The 24,867-nt window shown below is 41.4% G+C and overlaps 1 protein-coding gene across 1 annotated transcript in view; it reads right to left on the bottom strand.

The window, feature by feature from the left end:
* Window positions 1-24,867, bottom strand: part of loxl2b (lysyl oxidase-like 2b) — a 43,416-nt gene that overhangs the window by 13,142 nt on the left and 5,407 nt on the right. The window contains exons 3-8 of the mRNA XM_080765920.1: window positions 24,548-24,723; window positions 13,618-13,829; window positions 8,591-8,807; window positions 5,598-5,781; window positions 625-776; window positions 35-202 (exon numbers count right to left, since the gene is read on the bottom strand). Coding sequence (XP_080622046.1) covers window positions 35-202; window positions 625-776; window positions 5,598-5,781; window positions 8,591-8,807; window positions 13,618-13,829; window positions 24,548-24,723 — 1,109 coding nt within the window. The remainder of the gene's footprint in view (window positions 1-34; window positions 203-624; window positions 777-5,597; window positions 5,782-8,590; window positions 8,808-13,617; window positions 13,830-24,547; window positions 24,724-24,867) is intronic.

Here is a 24,867-nt window from a genome sequence, read left to right as displayed (position 1 = left end):
TTCCCAAACATTATCTACAGTGTATGTGACTTACCTGGAAAGCATTACTGGCAAAGCCCAAGCCCAGCTGTCTGCAGACCACCATGGCCTCCATGGTTCCCCAGCCCTCGCTACACACCGTGCCCCAAACCAGAGAACCATTTCTCTCCACAAGCACCTCCACTCGGCCCTCATAGGGGTTACGACCTCCACTCAGACGTAACTGCAGACAGAACACAGCAGAGACATGGTCTTATCAGACAGACAGACAGACAGACGCAAATGCATGAATCTCCTGGTGTAGAGTGGAGATTAACGAGTAAGACGCGCGAACGCGGGAAGCGAACGCACTCAGCTCCATATATGGGCACAAAAGGCACCCCTTTTGTGCCCATATATGGAGCTGAGTGGACCTGGCCCCTTTTGTGCCGATATATGGAGCTGAGTGATTGCTGATGCAACACACTCCATATTTGGATAGCGGGACAGACGGACAGACAGACAGACACACAGACATGATCTGCTAGGTCTCATAGTAAGTGCTCATTGCGTTCGCAATAAATAATAATCCATTGATATTCATGATTTGTAACCCAAATAAACATTAGAATTTTTTTCAACAGAAATAGCATTATTGAAACGTACTCTTTCCTGGAAGCCCATTGCAGGGACATTACACCTGACGGCCGCATCTTCTTCATGGCTGCAGCCAATAGACTCCTTGTTGAAGAAACACTCTGTGATGGACTTCTCAAAGCCAGAACACTGCACCTCATTCATATGCACTGGGCCCATACCTTGAAAAAGAAAACACACACACACACACACACACACACACACACACACACACACACTTACTTTTCAATCAATTAAATAAATAACTGAAACTATATTGTGTTTACAAAGCTATTGCAAGCAGCGATAAGGTGGGACCAAGCAATAAGCAATAAGAACAATATGCACAATAAGAAACATGGAAGACTGAACTTGAGGAAAAGAAGACCATGTAATTGGGACAGGGTCGGTTTTAATTGTGTGTGTGTGTGTGTGTGTGTGTGTGTGTGTGTGTGTGTGTGTGTGTGTGTGTGTGTGTGTGTGTGTGTGAGGGGGTGGAGGGTGGGTTCTTGAAGACTCATACGCTGTGTTGGCTGTACCGGGATTTGAACCCAGGACCTTGAGTTCCAAAGGCGAGAGAGCTCTACCTACTGAGCTATCCAGACACAATCAGTTGAAAAAAACCCCCACATGAATCCGCAATTCCGCGATCGCGGAAATTTACAGCTGATTTCAAAGCCGTCCATGTAATTCTCGACCATCCGCAGAATAGTAGAATGTGGAATAGTCGGACGCCCCCGTTTTCACTCCCGGGATTTTCTACTGAGGAAAATTCTGGGAGGAAACACAGGTCGCGGAGCCTCCGTATAACATGACAAAGTTTCTTATTACTACCAGTAGGTACCACTAGTTAGTAATAAGTAGGTAGTCTAGGTACTATAATAAGGATTTGTACATGGTGAGTAACACTTGTTTATTTATGTCCTGAGGGGACAGAAACTACAGTCTGCCCTCTAAATGGTTCCTTCTGAAACCGAATCTGTGTAAATGGTTCCTACTGAATCTGATTCCATGCCCTGACTGCTGACAAATTGACAATGCTAAAGCAGAAAATAATAAATATTACACCCACATTAAGTATCCTCTAGTCTAAACTGTAGTTACAGTGGGCAGGGTTTGAATGACAACCTTTGCAACCAAAACAAATGATTAAAACATGAATAATATTAATAGATCCATCAATCTATTTCATTAAAGATTTTACTTTTATTTATTTTTAAATAGCTGATAACTCGTCATTTTATGTTAAATAGGTTCATGTCCACGGAATATTAACTAAGCCGCGGAATCAAGGATTGTTCTCAGCTGAATTAGGAATGTTCTCTGCGGAATCAAGACTTTCTCCGCGGATTCCTTTGGGGACTAAAAAACTAGTCCTCTCGGGGCACAGGTCTCCACCAGGATAATAGCTTGTTTATAATTTGTGATGTTTGGACAAAATATGTAGGAGTAATGTTTGTTGTTGTGCAATAATCTATCGTCTGGTGGTTGTATACGAGGGCAATTAAAATAAATATACCAGTAAGACGCCTAAGGGCGAGAAGCGACCTCGCCCTTCGTGCACACATTCGCCTCATTGACGGCAGACTGCTGGGCGAGTGCTGGCGCTTTGGCATGGGGGGTCAGACCAACATGGAATGAATTCTGTACTTACAATATAAGGAGCATGACTTGAGTGCACAGGGTTTTGATGAGGTCAGATCAACATATGGAATGTCAGAACAGTTCAGCTCCATATATGGAAATCTAAGAGTGGTAGTGGCGACATTCTCTTGAGTGTACAGGGTTTGATGATGACCCAGGTGGGGCCGGGCCTTAAAGTTTCGGGCCTGTTGAGAACTCTGGTTTTCTCCGACTGCCGGGTGCGGCTGCACTAATAACTGTGGAGCAGTCTAGAGTTTGAATGGACAGGTATAAGGGAGACATCGAAGAGGAATGATGGATGGGGAAGGATCAACATATGGAATGTCAGAACAGGTTCTGACATATATCCATATATGGAGATCTAAGGGTTTCCATATATGGGCTTAACTGCGACAGGTCGCATTTACTATATATCCATCTCTGATGATGTCACGTGATGTCACAATGACCTGGGCACCGGGGGCTGATGACACCTGGGCACCTGGAGGCTTGCCTGGGGTGACCAGGGGGCTGATGTCACAATGACCTGGAGGCTTGCCCGGGGTGACCAGGGGGCTGATGTCACGTGATGTCACAATGACCTGGGGGTTAATGATTTGAGGCATTTTGTTCAAAATGGACCAATCCTGCAAAGTTTGGAAGGCAATCTTAGCCAATCAGGATGAAATATGGAAAAGCGGACAGATGCATGTTGATCTAAATGTGTTTTACCAAAATCTTATGGTGGCGCTATAACCAAAATCTTATGGTGGCACTATAACCAGCAGATGTGGCATTTCTTCCTCGGCCTAGTGAACGGAAATCGCACAGTGTTAATGATTTGAGGCATTTTCTTCTTAGCGATTGGGGATGGAATATGGGGAATGTCCGTGTCCGTGTTGATCACATGACTGTAGAGATAGTTTATAGCAATTTGCATGATGTATGGATAAAATGTGTATGAGTAATGTAAAGAAATGTGTTTTGCTAAAATCTGCCTCATGGTGGTGCTATAACAGGCCATTGTGGCAGAAGGTCGTTGGTGGCATCCAGGGAGTGTGTGTGCACAGTTTGGCATCGACCGGGCCAACGGTGCCAGAGATTAGCTGTACACAGATGGACGGACGCACACACACGGACGGACGGGAGTGCAAAACATACTCTCTCCCCATGCCTTCTGCCCGGTGGAGACAACAATAAGGGACCAAGTCCCTTCGGGACTGCCATTTTGCTAACTTTTTTCATCTTGCCCTTGATTCCCCACAAAAACTCTAAACTCGTCGAAATTCATCTATAATTAAAAAGGTCACACCAAAATAAAAATACAAAACTACTGTATAAAAACCTTGGGTCAGACAAAGGAAAGCTTTGTTATTTATTAAATAAAATAATGATAATAATAAAATAAAGAAGAAGACTACATTTAGTCTTACAGAGAAACCTAAAGCTCAAATGGCAACAGTGAAGTGGAAGCGACTGAGGTGAGTTTCCAAGCCCAGCAAGTCAGTGGTGAGAATATGTCTTGTTAACAGGAAACCAGCGAGGATTCCCTCGGATGATTTTTCTGAGTGCACCAGTACCACTCTCCCTCTGCTCATTCCATGCAGTCTGCCATTATTCTGGAATTTACTCCTTCCCTGGCAAAATACTGGGTGGAGGTGCAGTGAAAAAAGAATGACTAGGGTATTCACAAAATAATATACAGTGTGGCTATTTTTCTCCTGGTCACAGTATATAGGACAAGCCCAGGAGGGAGTGGGATTTTTTCCACAGTGTGGCAGTAAAACATGCTATTTTCCACACTATATTCTTGTAACAGGTGAGCTAGGGTCCTTAAAACTATTTCACAAGCTTGTTACATTATTTCTGCTGAGTCGTGTGGGTCAGTGTCACTTTTTGGGGGTTGGGTGGAACTAGGGGCTGGGCTAAGGAGGGAAGGGGGGGGTCCAACCTTGCTTTGCCTCCTGTGATAAAACCTCTACGTATGTCAACCCATAACAAAGTCCTGCTGGTATAAGTCTAACAAACTCCTCCATTGAGGCCATAAAGACGTACTACTGGTATAGGAATGAAGGCTATCATTAGGGACATTCATCCATAAAGTGGTGGAAGGATTTATATTCTGCGCAGGTTCAAATTGCCTGGAGGCCAGGGTTGTTATGGTGCTCATCCCATAATGTTTCCGAGGTTCGATATCCAAAAGGCAGCTATGTGTGCTATTTAAATGTCTGGTCTGAATAATGACTAATGTAATTGAGGAAAAAACATCATCAGTCCACTTTACTCTAAATACAGGCCCGTCTTCCAGTAGGAGATATTTAACGCTTAAAGAATGTACTTGTTCAATTCCATCCTATTTCTCCGTTATAAGACGGTGTCGCGCACCAAAGAGAGATCTACAACCTTACAAATGAAGATGGTCACACGTTTACAGTATATGCTCTCAAAAACCTTCAGCACTAGGCTCCTGAATGGAACCAACTTCACCACTTTCAACTCTACCTCACCAAACTCACTTTCGCTGCGTGGTTGGTGAGTTGCTTGGTGACGTCAGTGGTATTGAACTAAAGGGAAAGGTTGAGGGGTAACATTACTGTCTGTAAGATGTTTTGGATATTTTCCTAACCAAGCATTTGGTGAGCAGATGTACTATTGCTCTAAGTAGACAATCATCACTTTTCATCCCATTCCATGCAGACACTGTATTTTAATAGCCACTCCAGCAGTAAAGGCTGTAATTTTAAGCTTTCTGGGCTTATTGCCTTTGGATTGCTTTCAAAGCTACTTCTATACCTCGCTGGCTACTGTACACCCTGTACCTAACTGTGGGTCAAAGCTTGGGATTTTTTCTGTACAAACATTTTCTGAAAAGCATCCTCAACCTCCTAGTCTATCGTAGCCAGACGATCAGAGATCTCTGCCTACACAGATACATCTGGTAACATATAACAAATTGAGACAAATTCAAATTCAATATATTGGCTAATAGAGCAGAGAAAGTGTCCACAAACAAACCTATGCCTGATGCTACCTGTACTGTTAATACAATCGTGTTAATAAAGTATTCAATCAATCAGTCAATCAGATGTCACCAGGCATATCATATCCAAAGCATCCTCATCCTCCCATTCTTAGGTACAATTATTACCCAATAGACATAATATTGAATCAATTAATATTCTGTTGAATGATACCAGACTATGATTATACTTTTACTCTTACAGAAGATGAAATGAAAAGACATTATACGAATAGTATACTAGGTCATGTGAATAGATTGACTGACAAAATGGCACGTTTTGCGTACCATAATGCATCTACTTTGAGCTTAACATTCAGTCCATTTATATACACTGTATTGGTCTGAATGATTGGCCCACCTTGTCCGAGCCGTCCTCCAGACAAGACCTCTTTGGCGGTTCCAAAGCTCAGCTCTCGACACACCACAGTAGCTGCCAGGAGGTTCCAGTTGTCATCACATATAGTTCCCCATTCCCCATTCTTCAGCACTTCAACCCTGCCTTCCCCCACGATGGCCCCACCACGCAGACGCACCAATGGTTGCTATGGTGGAGGCAAAAAAGATTAAGTCAGTGAGTGAGTGACAGAGAGAAGAACATTCAGACACCAATGTGTTTGAATTAAAAGGATTAAGTAAAAAAAAGAAAAAGAAAACCCAAATAAAACTAGAAAAAGTGATCCTCGGAGCACAGGTCTCCACCAGGTCAGGTAGGTAGGTTATTGTGGGCCAGCAATGTTTGGAATTTGCTAATCAGGGTGGAATATGAAAAATCGGACGGATCTGTCTTGATCACCGATTTGGACAAGTGGGAGTAATATAAAAATAAATAGTTCGGCCTCCTGGTTGCACTATATTAGGGCAATGTTAAAAGGGTGGCATTTGTTCCTTAACATAGTGCGAATATGCGTGCAAGGTTTCACCAATCAGGATGAAATATGACCTTTTTCATTTAATGACTATAGAGAATATTAACGATTTGCACAAGTTTGCACAAAATCTGTATAGTAGGAGTACTGTCAAAAATGTGTTTTGCAAAACTCTGCCTCCTAGTGGTGCTACTATAACAACCCCATGTGAAATTTTTGGGTCAGAGCAGAACACCTGACCCTGTGTGCACAGTTTAGCTGCCATCATGACAACAGTGCCGTAGATTAGTTGACCAGTGACCACAGACATATTTTTTCTTGATTACCTTTAAAGATTACGATAAAAGTCGCTGATGATCGCTCGCTTTATATTTTGAACGAGAGACATGTTGAAGTCAGAAATGAAGAACTTAGTATATCCATCTGGTCAAAACCACGGAGAGCTCCTTAGATTACACGCGCCAAGCCTTTCTTTGTGAACAGTAAACAGGGAAATGAACGACAACGCGCATGCGCAAAAAAGCAAGGAGTGCAGAAGGAGAGGCAAAATAAATAAATAATAAAGAATCTGAATATTTTTCTCTCGTTTGATATCAATGGAAATGCGCTAGTGTACACACGTCCTAGCAACCCGTCGGTTGGATTAGTTATGACAGTTAAAGTAGTTAAAGTGTGTTTGTCCTGTTGATCAAATCTATCCCTTACAGTTTGCAACTGAATACTAGGCAACAGATGTATTCTGTTGGACATTTTTGGAAGTGAACTCCATGATCTATTCAACAAGGTTTTTCTAAAAGGAGAAAACCACAGTTTTGGGTTAGACTATATAGTTCTTCCAAAAATAACACAGTCAGCTGAAAGTTTGGAGGACCGCAGTTTAGACTTTTCCTACTTTCACAGGGCAGGAGAATTGTTAGAAAACCTACAGACTGGGTGGCTCCATGTTAACATGCCACTGAAGTGCTCCTGCCATTAAAAGCTCAGACAGATTGGAAGTGTTTAATTTTTACAAGTAAACACATTAGTGGCATAGTTTCACGTGCTTCACTGCCATTTGTATTTAGCAATCTGGACATCTTTAAGTGAGGACTTTGGTCATTTGGATTTGTGGGTTACTTACACCTGACCTATCCAAAATACAAAATACAATTTAGGCATTTAGCAGATGCTCTTCATCAAAAAGCAATTTACAGTAAGCAAGAACAACACAAGGCAATACATCAAATACATAGAAATAGTCATCAAGAATCATAACCAATCTAAGAACCTAATATCTGTTCAGTAGATTATCTGTACAGTGAAGCTATGAGTATACATTATAGAGTGCTACGTCTATATAAAATGCTAAATTATAAATCTAATAAAATTATAAATTATAAATCGAAATGACTATATACAAAATACAAGTGTACATAATAGATACTAAGGATAATATTGTTAACAGATTGTTGTTGTGATCTTGTTCCAAAAATGTGAAATTTTCACAATTTCTGACACTGATCTTTCCAATTGAATTAAAGACAGATGAATCGAGTAAAAAATGTCACTTGTTCCATCCCAGTTCAATCACTAAGCCGTGGAACGTGACAGAGAGCACATGCACAGGCAAGCAACTCACATCAGGACATTAGAGCAGAGACAATGACGCCACAAGTGGACAAAACTTCAGTGTAGCACTGCATTTGTAGCACTGCATTTGTCTTACTTGAAACATTTATGTGGTTGTCAATTAAAAAAAACTGTTGAGAAATCATTTGTATATTTTCGATTAAAAATCTTCATTCTCAAAAACGTATTTTTGTAAATGCACAGTAAGGTTTTTCAGTGGAGTGGCATTAGATATGTCACGTGACATGTCGACATTTTCGCAAATTTACATCAGTGTTAAGTGTACCCTACTATACAAAGAAACTGTTAAAATTAAGAACAGCATTTACTGAAAAGACTATGTTCTGCCGTGTTTCAGGAATTGAGCATCCATATTCCATGCAGACCTACATCTTGTGAATATATTATAACATACTCTATGATTCAATGTGGATACTATAATGTTATGATATAATCATTAATTGTAATGTAAATGCAACTCATTTCATGTTTCGTATTATGTGGTATGCTGTAGTATACGCATAATTTGAAGAACAGGACTTACAGGCAGTGGTTCTCAAAGTGAGGGTTCCAGGGGGTCCCCATCAAAATGTGTTAATATAGCATCAAAATCTGTTTAACCACTTTAATCCTGTTTTATAGTTTAGATATAAAAAAGCAGACAGATCTGCTATTTCGTTTTTTTGTTTCAATCTTTTAAATCTTTTTACAAACACAAATCTTCTCTTATGGGGGTCCCTGGCACGACAACATGTTTTCAAATGGGGGTCCAGGGACAAATACATATCAATTTATAGGGTCCTTGACATGAAATGTTTGAAAACCCCTGACTGTGGGTGTTCTGAATAGTTTCTCAGGCATCTCACGGAACACCTACCTCTTGTCGGAATGCCTTCCTGAAGCCCGCCATGGGTGTGGGAGCGAAGGCTCTCCCAGGGATGCAGCTTACCACCACTGGCAAGCCTCCCAAACAGGTACTGTTGCTTTTCAGCGACACAGCCTGACCCAGTTTGCAACTAGACAGATGGGCCTCGTTGCCAGTGCAGTTGACTGAGTAGTCCCAATAGGTGGGCTTTCTCCTGCGAGCAAACATCCTGGAGAGACAGGAAGCATACTAAGTTAAGGGAAGTCAAGATTTGCACAGGACGCTCGGGTGACGCAGTAGTAAAATGCCTACCCATCACTGTGGAGGTTGTGGGTTCAAATCTACCGTGGTGCATCCTGCTTTTTTTAAGTAATAGTATAGCTGATTCTGTAGTAAACAGGTAGTCTAGACATGCTTTGTTGAGATTTAGGGTTAGGGTAAGGATCTGGGTCTGGGCGTTCAGAGCACACCACAGCTTGACAGCATTTCCTTGACCAATGCTGACGTAAAGATCATCCCCATATGGGCTGTGATCTGGCCTAGTCCTGAACGTCACCAGAGTCACCGAAGGACGTCATCATATCGTAATTTGGCTTGCTGGGCAGACTCACTTTGACTTATTTTTGAGGGGTGCTAGCCCCTCCTATATTAATTTAGTGTAGATTTTCGTCTTAGTGTCTTGATTCGACAATCAATGGAGAATTTTACGTCATAGTGTCTGAGCAAATAGGCAGTGTCTATTTTACCTCATGATGATGTATGAGCACCCCTCACTTCACACTGGTGTGATTTTTTATTTTCTAAAATAGGAAAAATAGCAGATCTACAAGATTTTAGATCGCCTATGTTTGCTACTTTTGTGTGACAAGGCAGCATGAGGATTGAAATATGGAGATACAAGGTTTCTGCCTGACAGCAACGATTTGCACTCAATCGTAAATGGTCCTGACCTGCCAAGTAAAAATGTACTGGGACTGGTTGATCTTCATCCTATAATAGATAGGTTCCACATAATCATAATGGATAGGTTCCACTGAGATGTGAACTCAGATTATGGATTCAAAGTTCAGAGTGCTGCTAGCCATGACTGATATGACTGATGACCGTGGTGAAACAATAGTGAAGTTAATACAATTACAGCATTAAGGCATTGTAAGAACTATCGTCGGATTCGTCGCTGTCGGGTGGAAACCTTGTATGTCCAAACCAGTTATTTGTCAGAAAAGTGCTTGTTAATACATTTCATTGGTTAAATAAAACCAACAGACGATTTAAAAACGTTCAACCTCACGGCCCTATTTGGGGCATGTCATTATAGGCAAATGACATGCCCCTCAATCTACAAGCTTACAACTTGTCGTGACGCACTGTGAGAACGTAGCAGCTTTTTACATACAGCGCTGTCATACAACGAAATGGGGCATACATTTTAAAGTTGAAAACTGAGATACAAGATTTCTGACATAATGTTGTTACGGACGAAACAACGTGGGGCTAATTGTGCTCTTTCAGGCCCACTGGGGTGCTAATCTCTTCCTCTCCATTTAGTACAGAGCCTATATTAATGTGTTTAACGAGCCTCACGCACAGAACAGTATGTCCTCCAGTCTGTGTATCACATGTCTTAAGTATACACAGAAAGGCAAATTAAAAGGAGACAGCATTTGTTTTTCATTTGGGACCTTACATTAGGAATGCTGCAGTCTTTTGGACATGGCCCAAATGTTCTAATACCATGCCTAGATAGATGGATGCCTGGTATCTCCTCAAATGTAATGTAATGACGCTGGGATACATTAAAGCAAGTGTAAAGCAAGAAATTACAACATTCTAAATTACATGTTTCAGCAGGTGTACATTACACATGCACACGTATGTAATGTAATATTATGTAAGGATGTACATAGCATCCTTACATAGCACATGATAACTTTTAATATAAATCTTGGCTGTCAATGTTAATGTGAATAAAGCTAACCTAGAGGGCAAACGCTGAGGCATCCGAACAGATGGCAAACCCCAGATTATGAAACAACTGGAGCAGGCCTTTGGCTATGCGCCGCTACTCAGTCAAACGGCAGCCTGTAAAAACAACGTTGTGCGCGTTTCATGGTTTTTTGAGCAGGAGCAGGGTGCACGGGGAAGCAGACACGTAGATGGAAAAGTAAGGAGCATGACTCGCTCCACTGTGGTTTCCTGAGCACAAGAAACTTCCTTACCCTGCAGACTTCAGTTCACTGCAGTGCTGGCTAAAAGTCTATGGTTAACTGTGATTAACCTGTAGCTATTTGGCTGCTGGTTACCACATTTTCCGCTGCAACATTACAACTGCTATCAGGAATGCAATGAAGTTAAATGCATGAAAGGAGGATGATTTTGTATTCATTCATTTTTGTCAGTCTTGAAAGGCTTGTGGTGAGATCGAAGCAAGCATGTCAGACACACATGGGTCTCTTTTATTAAGACATAACTTTCCATAATTAACTTAAACCCTATAAACTTAGTTGACCAGATTCCCCCAGCACTCTGTTCTTGGACCCCTTATTTCTCTCTAAATCAAAACTCTTCACTGCAAATAGACCCAGAATATGGACACTAGTATAGATATAAAATATAGATAAATAGGAAAATAGGCAGAACATTCTTGCAGATTATTGTTTGTACACCAAACAATTGGTGTATAGAGACCCCTGGGGGACTCATATCAACAAAGTATTAGGTTTTAAGATGTTAATGTACTAGAATTTCGCGGCCCTAACGTTGCAGCGCACTATGGGAAGAAGGTAATTGCGGGAGTTGACTACACATGTAGTAACGGATGGGTTATTAGTTATTTTTGCATCTGCCGCTTTAGATGACCTGAGATGACTTGATTGATTGGCATCAAAAAGGGCCTGTCAGCTCAAACACACAATGCAATACTTGTTGTTGCTTACAATCATCAGTAGCAAAGTGAAATACCAACAAAAATAAAACCCTACCATTTCCATTTCCCCCCCTCTATTAGATTCCAACAGCCAGGAATCTTGGTGTTGTCCTGGACAGTCAGCTCTCGTTCAAAACTCACATCACAGCTGTCACTCTATCCTGTAGGTTCACACTCTATAACATACGACGAATTAGACCGTTCCTCACCCAGGAATCAGCCCAGCTCCTAATCCAGACAACAGTCTTGTCAAAACTCGACTATTGTAACTCCCTCCTTACTGGCCTACCAGCATGTGCACTTAAGCCTCTCCAGCTGATCCAAAATGCCGCAGCTCGCTTGGTCTTCAACCAGCCAAAATTCTCACATGTCTCCCCCCTGCTCCGCTCCCTCCACTGGCTCCCGGTCGCTGCCCGCACAGAATACAAACTCTGATGCTGGCATTCAAAGCAACCAAAGGTATGGCTCCCCCATATCTTGCAAGTATGATCGCCGGGACAACGCTCCACACGTCCCAAACTCTTCTCCCTTCTGGCTCCAAAACTGTGGAATGCACTTCCCATTGCAGTCAGAACTGCAGCATCACTCCCAATCTTCCGCCGTAGTCTGAAAACCCACCTTTTCAAACTCCATCATGGCCCATAGCACTTACCCCACCCCCTTAGATAGCAATTCTGTAGACTTAGATAGCATTTGATACAGACTTATAGCATGTTATGTAGACAGCATAAGTGCATTGTATGTAGTCATAGCACGTCATAGTACATATGTATAGCATAGTAGTATAGATGTATAGCTTATATGTATAGTTTCATTATAGATATTCCACTGTTACTTTCTTAGCTTACGCATGTTTCATGATAAATGTTTTTATGTGATGTATTCCCATGCTTTTTTGTTCTTGCTTAATGTAAGTCGCTCTGGATTAAGAGCGTCTGCTAAATGCCTAAATTGTAAATTGTAAATTGTAATAAAGACTTAATGAAACTCAAGATTATAACGTAAACGTCCTGTATTGGTAGCCTATATTAGCCCAATTCCTGTGTGTGTTGCGTGCCGAGAGAGAGAGAGAGTGTGTGTGTGGGGGGGGGTGGCTTACAGGCGTGCGTGTGCGTGTGTGTGTGTGTGTGTGTGTGTGTGCATGCAATGAAAAGCCAATGCGAAGTTGCGAACAGTCTAATTGTTTTACTTAGGCAAAAAACAACTATTGTCAAACAACAATGTTGATGTAACTAAGACTATCGCTGAGAGAGATCTAGTTTATATACAGAGATTTAGAAGGAATAAGCGAAATGGTTAGCCGACAATTCTTCGTTGCATGAAGATGTTTCTTCTCTGCGGACTCGGAGAGAGGGGGATCAAATTGCAGGCTCGCAGTAGGCAAAGGCTAGTCACGGGTGAGCATGCACATGTTGGCTCTGATTGGCTAGTGGCCACATCTTTTCATTGGCTAGTGGCCACATCTTTTCTTTCATTGGCTAGTGGCCACATCTTTTCATTGGCTAGTGGCCACATCTTTTGGCCACGTGACAACTTTACAAATGTTATAATAGATAGAGTTGAGCGATGTCAAGGCTATACGTTCAGCAGACAGACATTGTATTGGTATTGTATGTATGGGACATGACACTGATCAGGTTTCAGAGTTTCCATGATATATGGATTTCTTCCTCAAGTCAGTATAACAGAAGGGGATCACGTGTGAAAACGAGGATATATAATGAGCTTGAGCTACATGGAGAACATCAACCCTGAGCCTGATTGTGTCTTCACCATTGTACATGAGCTACAGGTGTGGAGCCTCCACCCTGGCAGTTGTTGACACTTTGCGCTAAACAGGGAATAGTACATACTGTAAACGTGGCAGTCTTCATGCTATGTTGCTCAACACACCCACTTACTCCCAAGAAAAATGACCATTTGAGACCTATTTCACCATTCAATAAGAGTGAATAGAGAGAGATAATTGAGAAAGATGATGTGAGGGAACTGTTAACCATGGTAAAGTTCATGTTGTACTCCACCCACTGAGCAACCACTGTAACAAAGTGTGCTTAATTTCCCCTTGGAGAAAGTAATAAGGTACCAACCTATCTAGTGAAGGAGTACTCACTTGTACACTCTGGCATTGTATTTCCTCTCCCCAGGGAATCCAAACATGCCACAGATGACCCTGCTGTCAAGGTGGTTCCACTCATTGTTGCAAATCTGCTTCCACTTGCCCCCGTCCTTCACCTCCACATAGCCCTCTGTCACTGGGATACGCTTACGGTATGATGACAGGATGGCTCGAATGCGCACGTCCTCTACTTGAATATTGAAGTTCTATGAAAAAGAAGAAAATATAGAAAATATTATAGTGATGGTAAGAATGAGGTAAACATTTAATTAACATACAGTACTTGACATTTCCCAGAGCATACCATGGTTTGATTTTAAAGGAAGCCATTGGATTCACGTAATTTCAGTATGGTATTAAATCAACTTGCAGCCTTGAAACGTAGGTAGGTAATACACTAAATATAATATTAATCATACATTTATAATTGTCTCCACCAGGCCGAAGGCATGGGGAGAGAGTATGTTTTGCACTCGTCCGTCCGTCTGTGTGTCCATCCGTCTGTGAACAGCTAATCTCCGGCACCGTTAACCCGGTCGATGCCAAATTTTGCACACACACTCCCTGGATGCCAACGATGAACCTCTGCCCCATTTCCAGAACGGCCTGTTATAGCGCCACCAGGAGGCCGCTTTGTGCAAAACAAGTTTTTGGACAGTACACCTACAGATTTTGTCCAAACATCACGCAAATTGGTACACAGTCTCTCTCTAGACTGCCATTCAACAAAACGGGTCTTTCAGATTTCTCAGACTCCATCCTGATTGGCTAAGATTGGCTTCCAAAGTTCGCAGGAGTGCTCAGTTTCAAACAAAATGCTGCACATCGTGTGATTTCCGTGAAATTGTACATGCACATTCCCACTAGGCAGAGGAAGAAATGGCACATGAACATTTTCAACTCAGCCTCATGGTGGCGCTATAACTGGCCAAAAACTGTTTTACCTCTAACTGCACGATCTGTGGATAACTTTGTATGCCAACTCCCTAGAGGCCAAGGAAAAACCTTTGCCTGGAATTTTTCACATCTGCTCTTTATAGCGCCACCAGGAGGCCGGCATATGTAAAACACATTTTCTAATATTACTCCTTCAGATTTTATCCAAATTTCACGCAAATCGGTACACATGATCTCCATAGTCATGTGATCAAGACGGGTTTGTTTGATTGGCTACGATTGGCTTCTAAACTTTTCAGGAGTAGCCCGCTTTGTACCCGTTTTGTACAAATCGCCACAACTACTCAACGCAGCGTCCGATTGTGGTGAAACTGTGCATGCATATTCCCACTAGGCTTTGGAAGAAATGCCACTTGACAGTTTTCAAATCAGCCTCATGGTGGCGCTACAACAGGCCAAGCTGCGTCACACACACACACACAAACGTTTATATTGCTCCTAAACATTTTGCCAAACATCACACACACACTCCTATCCTCCTAGTGGAGACCTGTGCCCAGAAGGGCACTTTTTCTAGTTGACTCTGTTGTTGCATTTATGCACTTTAAAGTACAGATGAACTATTAACATACATTTTGATACAATTTAATTTATGGTTGAAGCTGTGAATATACACATTGATATGCATTGCATGAAGCTCTGAACTTTTGGCTTTTACAATTTCCAACGACTTTGTCTGGAATCATCAATCCCATCTTATAAACAACTCTACAGTACATCACAGCTCAGTGGAATGTTGCATTTCTTGTGTTACATAATATGAAATCTATGGCCCTCATCTCCCCATCTGTGCTGTAACTCAACCACCCCCTTGTAAACCTGTATCCGGTTTACTTAAACATTTTCACGGTAAATACCCTCATTAATATAAAAAGACCATGACCAGATGCACTGCAACTGTTTGGCTTCTGAACAGCAGAATCATGGAGGTCTGTACCAGCATAGCACGTGTTGTGTGTGGCAGTGGTGGAAATGAGCGAGGTACCTACTCAAGTACTATTTGAGTATTTATACTTTTATTCCACTACATCTCAGAGGCAAATATTGTACTTTTTCCCCCCACCACAATAATTTGACAGCTTTAGTTAGTAGTTACTTTGTAGATTAGATTAATTCAAAACCAAAGTCTCACTATTTAACGTTTCAACAATACACGATGTTTAAGCAATAACAATCATCCTCACATAAATGTATAGACTCAGGGGGGTCCCTGCTAGGAGATTGACTGTATTACTATAGGGGAGACAATGAGTTTCATCCTGGTATTTGCCACGGCATCAAGGCAGAAGTGCCAGTCATAGCAAAGACTGGCCAGACTGGAGAAAAGCAGTACAACAGTTAGCACCCAGGCAGTGTCAAGCTGTCAAAAAGGGACTGTATGAGTCTTTCCTCTGTGACTCTTGGTAGGGATTAAGTAAACAACTTTCTCTCCCTTAGACCAAACCCACATTCTTGCACTACGTGACAGTGCAAGCTAAAGAGGGAGGGAGAAAGATGGGTCTGACTGGGGGGGGGACACACACGTCGCTTTGCTCAACACATGTGGTGGGCATAAACACATATCACTTACAGTCAAACAAGTGGAGAGAGACCTACCAAATCAGTAATGAAAAAGCAAGGGTTAGATGGGACCATTGAAAAAAAAGAATCGCTAATCATCAGTCTTTCGCTCAATCTATTTTGTCCCCATGGATGACCACACAGTAACCATCCCTTGTTAGGAACAGAGGGATCTGGTATGAGATGGTTAAACTGTATTCAGGCTGAAATTATAGGGAAATACTAATGACAGGAAATGTGGTGATGGTGCGATGTTGTCTGGATATACACATCCTGGTAGATGGTTAGTGGTAGTGGTAAGTGGTAAGGCTATTTCTAATATCTTTTCAACTTAATTCACTAGGAGGAAAGCATATACTGTAGTATATCCTGGTGCCAGATTCACTTGGCAATCACAACAAATTAAAAAAAAGAGAAAAATCACAAAATGATTTATTCTCAATTTCATGGAGCCGTAATGTGTACAATCTGCGAACATCCAAATAAAACCCAGCCTAAATATCTCATGCCACAGTCAAGTAAACATGACTGGTGAAAGTCACTAAAGACTGCTATCCAAAATTAGCTCAAGACATGTGATGAATGTCCGATAAACATTGCAAAATATACCCATCTCTTTCTCAGACACTGACCCCAAGTCTATGTGAGATAAACAATATCCCTGCCAACAGTTTGCTGGTGTGCTTACTGCTTGCGTGTACTGTACGTCTTTAACAGTCACCACTCTATGTTTACAGAGAAGTCTGAAAATATTACAACTATTCCCCTTTAATTTGGTTTCAGGTGGATGACAGACTCAACTTGTTTGGGAACTGGCTCACATGCCAGCTTCTCACCCTCCCACCCTGCTTCCCTCCCATTCCCCGCTGGCACTGCCACATCTAATTCCTCATATAATCTATTTCCTGTTTGGAGGTTCAGAGGGCACTTCAAGGGTCTTGTTTACTAGAAAGCGGGCCTGAAATATGCATGGTTGACAGCATCGGGATTGAAGAAATAAAGTAGAGTTTTCTAACATGTGTGCTTTGTTTTCAGTGCACTCTGGGGAAGGGGGGCCCAATCAGTTTGGCTTGGGTAAGAGGAAGGTGGTGCAGATGGAAAAGCCATTAGCTGGATGAGTCTCTATTGAAGAGTTTCAAGACCTGCTGCAACCCAACTCTTACTCACTATGGTTGCTACACACTTTCCAGTTCAAAAGAAATCCATTTTATAAGATTTAATTCATTAAAGAATCACCCATTATCAACCTATCTTCATATAATTTGTCCTCACTAATGCTCATGATAAAATTATATTTGTGTCTTATAGGAGAAACAGGACACTTCAGAAAGCCACCTAGCGGGGTGCTGGTGGCCTAGCAGTTAAGGCACAACCACATAGGCTCTAAAGCAGCCTGACAGCGTGTCATAGGTTAGATTCCCGAGCCTGACGACCTTTGCTGCGTATTGCTCCCTGTCTCTCTCAGTTTCCTGTCGCTCTCCACTGCTACTATCTAAATAATGACAGAAAAGCCCCAAAACAAATCAGTAGAGTAGACCATACTGTACATCGCCCAGTCAGCAGTGCTCAGTAATGCTCAACTTAATTTAGCTGTGGCACCAAAGTGTTGGAAGGACCAATAGACATACCATGTTTAGAGGCTACAGGGTTACGAATGTGGAAATACTACTGAGCATTCCAGGCTATAGGCTTGACTCAGCTGTATATCAAGATGCAGGCTACGCAAAGAATGCAGCAGTCTTTCGGTTAACACTCAGGGTGTTTTTCTGGCAACAAGGCCACAGATATTTATACAACTTAGGGCCAAACTGTGACTTCATGATCCTTCCCCATGCACAGCACTGTTCTAATGTGTATCACTGCCAGCAAAAATAAAGTGTATGACGAACATATGGTTCCAATAGAGCCCTTGAAGCTCTTTTCCTGTTGAAATCATCTATAGTCCAAAGAACTGGGACATGCTATTCAGTTTTACAATTACCATTCACAATTACTTCTGAGTAACTTAATTTATAATTACAGTCATGTATTGCTCTTACAGTGTTTTTCATGTTTTCTTTTATTTTTGGATTCTCCTACTCAATTCACCCTTTGTCCGACATGTGGTTGTGCCGCTTTTGCACCCATTGGTTGCCGTTTCATGGTTGGACAAAAATCCTTTCTCTCAATCCACTACCGTTGAAATAACGTGTTTTTCAGTTGCATCTGATTTAGAAAATGCAATATAAACAAGGTGGAACCAGGGCGGAACAAGGCAGAAAGAGCCTGCTGGTTATTCAGTCAGGGACCAATCAGATGACTGACAAATGGTGTATTGTGAGTACATTGAAACCAGAACTCAGTGTGAAAACAGTCTTGATCCACTATGTTAGAAATCTTTGTTGACATCCCTCCCAGTCACTACTCCCTGTGATTTCCACGTGTTATGAGGTCACATTTCTTAAATGTATTCCCCTGGCCAGAGAGTCGATTACTTCACAGGCCAAAGCACAAACTGATCCGTTTCCTGAATTACCATTTATAAGATTGCAGGAAACGTCATGTACTCACCAGTTGTGTTTCGTTTACGGTAGACTTCCTTAGGAGCCATTAAAAGAGCCTTTGTTTGTAAATTGAAAGCAGATGTCTAAGTTCAACAAAGCCATGACAAAACCTAAAACCCCAAATCAAAAATGTAAGAGACAAAAAAATATATATAATCTTTCCAATGATAACGTTTCCATAACTGCAATCTCTGTTCATATGATTATTTTGTTAATTTAGTAATTATTAAGCCAATCATTTTGTCTCAGCTGTGCCACCTTTCTGAACTCTAGCCAGAGGTCAAGTGATTGTTGCACAGGCATGTAAAATCATGTGTGTGTGTGTGTGTGTGTGTGTGTGTGTGTGTGTGTGTGTGTGTGTGTGTGTGTGTGTGTGTGTGTGTGTGTGTGTGTGTGTGTGTGTGTGTGTGGTATACAGTAGATGAAAGACAGAACTTACAGTATGTAGTAATGAACTAATTGTTTCATTAGTAACTGTACTATTATTACTGAATTTTGACCAGTAATGATGGGTTAGAATTGAATGTAATTACAGTAACATATAAATGTGTTACTTTGTAACACTCCGATACACATGGGAGTCACCAGCCGCTTCTTTTCAACTGAGTTTCACTCAGTGGAGGAACACGATATCCCTCTCTGTTCCAGTCTCACCTCCTGCTGAACAGGTGCCCGACCATTAAGTCGAAACTCTAAAGTGGATGGATTCAACAGGGCCATAGATTTTAATAAAGAAACAAACAGTAATGTATGGTTGTGATTTGTCCCACAGCAGCACAATATCACAGTGTGGATGAAAAAGCCACTTCAACATTAGTCTGAATCTTGCGGTATATTCACGCTTCTGTACACACTACTGCCTGAGGCAGCAGGCTTAATTTTAGAATGCATATTTCCAGAGGATAAACATCCGACTGGTGCCTTGGGGCTGTGAAATGTTACTGAGCTACAGAAATATGTATCAGTTGTATGGGAATCTGATTAAACTGGTAGGATTTCATTTGGGATCTTGGACCAAATGGCGCCGGGCATCAAGAAGAGTTCATGGTGCCGTTTAATTAGAGGCTGACGAGGCAGTCTATGGCACCCTGCCACCGTGTGGAGGTTTAGAGAGTAGAATGTTGAGATGTTGACCTTTAGCCCTCAGGGGAAACAATGACTAAAAAGAGAGAAATGGGAGCCATAAAACTCTGCTTGGGGTGACTTCAATGGTCCTTGTAAAATACTTTTACAAGGACCATTGAAAAAGAGTGAGGAAATGAGAGAGAGGAAGAGAAAGGGTTAAGCCAGTGAGATGAGCTAAAGCAAGTAAAAGTGAGAAAGGAGAGAGGGGTGGGGGACCAAGGAAAGATAATGGGAGAGATGAGTTCTACCAGCAGCCTGGAGCCCCACAATCAGTCTTGTTCAGCTTTGCCTGTCCCAGCATGACATCCCTGGAAGATTCTTTAGGACAAGTGGACTGCAAAGTAATGAAGCTTATATATATATATATATATATATAAGTAGGATGATGCCCTGCCTATAGGCATGTGATATCACCCAAGTCCTAAAACACTAGCCTGTGGAGGAACATGTGAGTGAATACACATCATCAGTCTGATGAAGAGGCTACAGCCTCGTAATATAATACCCATGATGTCATGCAATTACGCAATGGGCATTCCTCTCGAGGTAAAATATTTCAGGTGGCATACCATGTTTGTCAGAGGGTTTTATATTTAACCAATGAAATGTAGTTAACAAGAGCTTGTAACTACATAACTGCTTTGGGTCCTGTTCAACATAGGTTCTATTTTCAAATTGTTCCAGAAAGGTAACTGTTTTGGACATACAAGGTTTCAGCCCAACAGCAATTACATATTGTCTTTCTTCAGACAGCAGACACTACAGCCTATGCATTTCACATAGGCTAATCTTTTCAATAAACCTCCACTCCACCTATGGCCATTTGGCTATAAAGTCTGCACTGATAAATGCTAAACTGTATGTTGTTAACTTGGTACGGAAACAGGCACTGCCAAAACCCACATTTCATAAACCCAGGAATCTCTCAAAGTTGAATTTAGTTTTGAGATGGAAGGTAAATGTGTGACAGATCATACAGCAAACCTCAAATATTTTCTCTACCCAACTCTAAAAACCAAAATGTTTCGGGGAAGTTGTGTTTTCTAAAGGCAGGACAAATAAACACAGGAACAGGAATATTTAAGAACTGGAATATTCATATTACAGTGAATATTCCAGTGAAGGGAAATGGAGGAACCTAAGTGCTGGGCAGTAGCTTTCTGTTTACTGTCCAACCAATCTCCACTATATACCACTGCACCACAAAAGAACAACTTTCTATTTTCAGCAGCGGTGAACCTGGAAGATCAGGAAAGCCTGTACTAAAGAATGTACAAAAACAGGCCTCTAAAAGTAATCTCTTCTCTTATTTCAACAACCAAAGAAGACAAAAGTACTCACAGAGGAGGACTCCATCCCAATTTAAATGGAATGTCAAAAGGTCAGTGCGTGCGAGGCCTCTCGCCGCTCTCTCTTAACTCACCCTTTAAGCATTGCTTTGTGGCCGACTGGCTGGTCGTTGTCCTCAGGTTATCATCACCTGTACCATACTGTGAGAGGGCACACAGGCCTCTTAACGCAGATACCTGTGTTGTGTAAATCCAAAGCTTATTCAAAAGCCCTCCTCTCATCCTACTAAAACCACAGAACCCACATGGCCTGTCGTCATGCCTGTCATTACAAACCCCAAATCTGCCTGGGCTGAGTCACCAGAATACCTTTTCCAGATGATAAGACCAGGCCCTGTGTGGTGGGCCTGCCTTGTGTTGCATACATAGTGAGCCCATGTGTCCCCTCTTAGTGAATGGAAAAGCTGAGTACGATTATTTTCTACCCCAGCATGAGACTGGAGAGACTGACTCCAGACGTCTAGACTCTAGACCACTCCAGCAGTGTTCTCTCTGGAGAATCATAATCAGTACCGTTTCTATTAAAAACCCTAAAACCTACGAGGAACAGAACAAGCCGGATGAGATGCATCCTTTCCCACTACAGGCATTTATAGCTTTGGAAGATTTTAATCGGACTCAAACACTCCACAGGGGAACAGTTTAATTTACAATGGCCTTATTACAGTCTTTTGTATTAACCCTTGGGAATGTTGATCTAGGTGTGAATAGTAATGTGCCTGCACCTACAGTAATGAAAATGTTAGTAAATAAATACATAACATACTAGTAACAGGGTGTAACAGGAAACGGCACAATTTAACCACATGATGAACCTTAGCATCCCTATTCTGGTGCGACAAAATAGCAGATCTAAAAGCTCACAATGCCTCGCAACACAACATAAATAAACATAACATAACATACAAACATGCATTACATAATCAGAGAGGATTAATATGTATTTGCAAAACTATACCGCAGAATAATTCATAGATTAAGGTGATTCATTTGGGTGTTTTTAAACCACGGTCAAATCCTGGGGAACAGTTCTGCTGTGCTGTTCATACATGTTAATTATCCCATTTAGACTCGAGTTAAAAACATTCACTTTGAAAGAATATATATTCAAAGATTTGCGCCACATTTCCAATATCAAAATTATAACATAATGTTTAAAACACCAAAAGGGGTTCTCGCCCAAAATGGGTTATATAAGTTAAGTAGAGAGAGAGAGAGAGAGAGAGAGAGAGAGAACACAGGTGAGCAAGAGAGCGACAGCAAGATAAGGCAAATGAGAGAGAGAGCTCTGTTGTACAGTTTGCGAGTCATAACATTGGAATGTGAATGGCCTGCACAGTGGGCATATAGATAACATTCTGCCTTTGGTGGCAATTACATCTGGGCTGATTGGCCTCTGTGATGAGCTCAATGCATCTTTAAAAAGACCAGTCAGACAAAAATTAAGCCTAATTTATATGTCATTTGACAGTATTGCTTGTTCAAGTACACAAGTGAACGGGCTGCATTTTCGAGTTATGAGTTATGAATCACTTCAGTTCCCCAGACTCACTTTGACTGTCTGGAGGCTATTTGCAAAAAGCTTATTGAGATAGATAATCACAATGACAGCAACTGTCTCAATCAGTTATTGCACATGTGTCCTGGTTGACTTCATGTTTGTTGTACTATAAGATTTCGCCTCAGCCCCCTCCTTCCTGTCTACCCTTCCACTGTGCTATCTGTCTAGTGAAGGAGAAATACTTTTAAATGTCTTAGAAGTATTGTTTCGGCATAGTCAGCACCTTCTTTGAGTGCAGAAACCATTTTCTAATATGAGTTTTGGATTGCTGCAGCTGGCTGTACAAATTTGGCGAAAACAGCAGATCTACAAGTTCATAACGTATAAAGTTGTGAGCTTGTAAATCAACTATTTTCATCACACGACACATTGTACGACAGTACAAAGTATAAAATAGAAGTGAATATGTTTGAAGACTATCAGTAAGACAAAACACTTCATGAATGCCACAGAATATTCAAGAAATGTGAGGTTTGGGGGTTGACAAATGTTTGTCTAGTCAGAAGTAAAAACATATCAGTCAACAACAGCTTAAGTTGCCAAAAGGTCCACAAATGTCCTTGTAGGAAGCTAAAGAAGATCACATGGGAGTGTAATAAATATACTGCCTACATTACCTGCTATATTTTTAAACACACCTTGTTCTTAAAGGTAGTGTAGACAAGTTTCCAGCCAAAATTTAAAATATATATGAATGTATTTTGTTGGCCTTTTTTCCCTCTATCTTTCCCTTTATTATGATGCTGAGGTGTTCTCCTGCAACAGCACACTATCCCTTTGGCCCCCTCTGGCTGAATGCACTGTTTATATCCACTACAGTTTACTACTCGGGACGTCGGAGGGGATTTAAACTTTTAGCCAATTGCAGCGCGAGGCTGTGACTGCGTGTTCAACCCCAGCAGTATTATAATGAAAACGCGATGCGATTTCATTGCAAGTATAATATTATCATCCCCATATCTTAGTTTCACCATTGTTCATGTGAAATAGTATGTTTATGATTTAATATGTAGGTCTATTGAAATTATGAGAATCGCTATGCCGGCTTGAAGCATGCATTCAACCCGTGCTCGCCAACGGTGACAAGCCGCCGCGGATCATCATAGCGATTTTTCTTCATTGCAATGAATAACCGTGGACAAAGTAGTTCACATGAACGATGCTGTAGTGGCTGGGGCATTTGAGGGGCAATATGTTTTATATGCACGATTACAAATAAAAGATAATTGAGAGCCAGTGAGTCTCCTCCACTACTTCCTACTTCCTCATTTGCGGGACTCGCCGTGTCAGTCTTGTGATATTGTGATTACGCTACAGTTATCCTTAAAAAAAAGATGTCAACTCAATGTCATTGTTGTAACTATGATATCGATAGAAATTCATATTTTTTTAATGTCATATTTAGCCATACGAGCGCAATATCCATAGCGTCCCTCCCAGCAGCAACAACAACCCCATAGCCTGAAGTGACCTGGCTCAGCCAATAGAATGACGGGGGGAGGGGGGTGGAGCTAGATTTTAATTTGTTTGGAAACACTTCCAATCAATTCTGTGTACAAACACTGGAAACTTGTCTACACTACCTTTAAATTATGTCCAATGATAAATTAGGTTTTTGAACAATAGAAAATGACAATACAAATGTGAATAGATTTTTTTTTTTATAGTAAGCATTTGTTTTGGGCATGTCATTATAGGCAACAAGTTTCAATAATTGCAAAAATAGCAGGTCTACAAGCTTTCAGCTCTTATAGTTTGCGGCAACAGTGTTTAGTCAACAGTGTAAAATGACTTTAAAAAAAATTGGGGATAAAAGGTGCATGGCTTACCTCCACATGATTAGGCAGAGTGTTGACAAATTTAAACCCTGGGATCCTTTTGTCACTGCACACCACGCCCACATCCTCTGTGTGCTTACAATCTGACACACCGATTCCATTAGAGTTGCACAATGCCAGGCTCTGCTCTTTGCCAGTGCACTGGACATTGTCGAACCAAATGCGTCCTGGAAAAGTAGAAGAAACACTCAATTCACTGAGGATTCAACAGGACTACCACAACAAGTTTTCTATTTATTTTCTAGGTATGAAAAGTGAGGGTCAATGTCATGTGTGTGACTTCATATGGTCAGCTTGTGACGTCAGTCGTC

The sequence above is a fragment of the Protomyctophum bolini genome (assembly GCF_963924005.1).
Source record: "Protomyctophum bolini genome assembly, chromosome: 6".
Taxonomy (NCBI): Eukaryota; Metazoa; Chordata; class Actinopteri; order Myctophiformes; family Myctophidae; genus Protomyctophum; species Protomyctophum bolini.
Note: the sequence above shows the minus strand (reverse complement) of the source record. Positions and strands in the feature narration are given on the sequence as shown.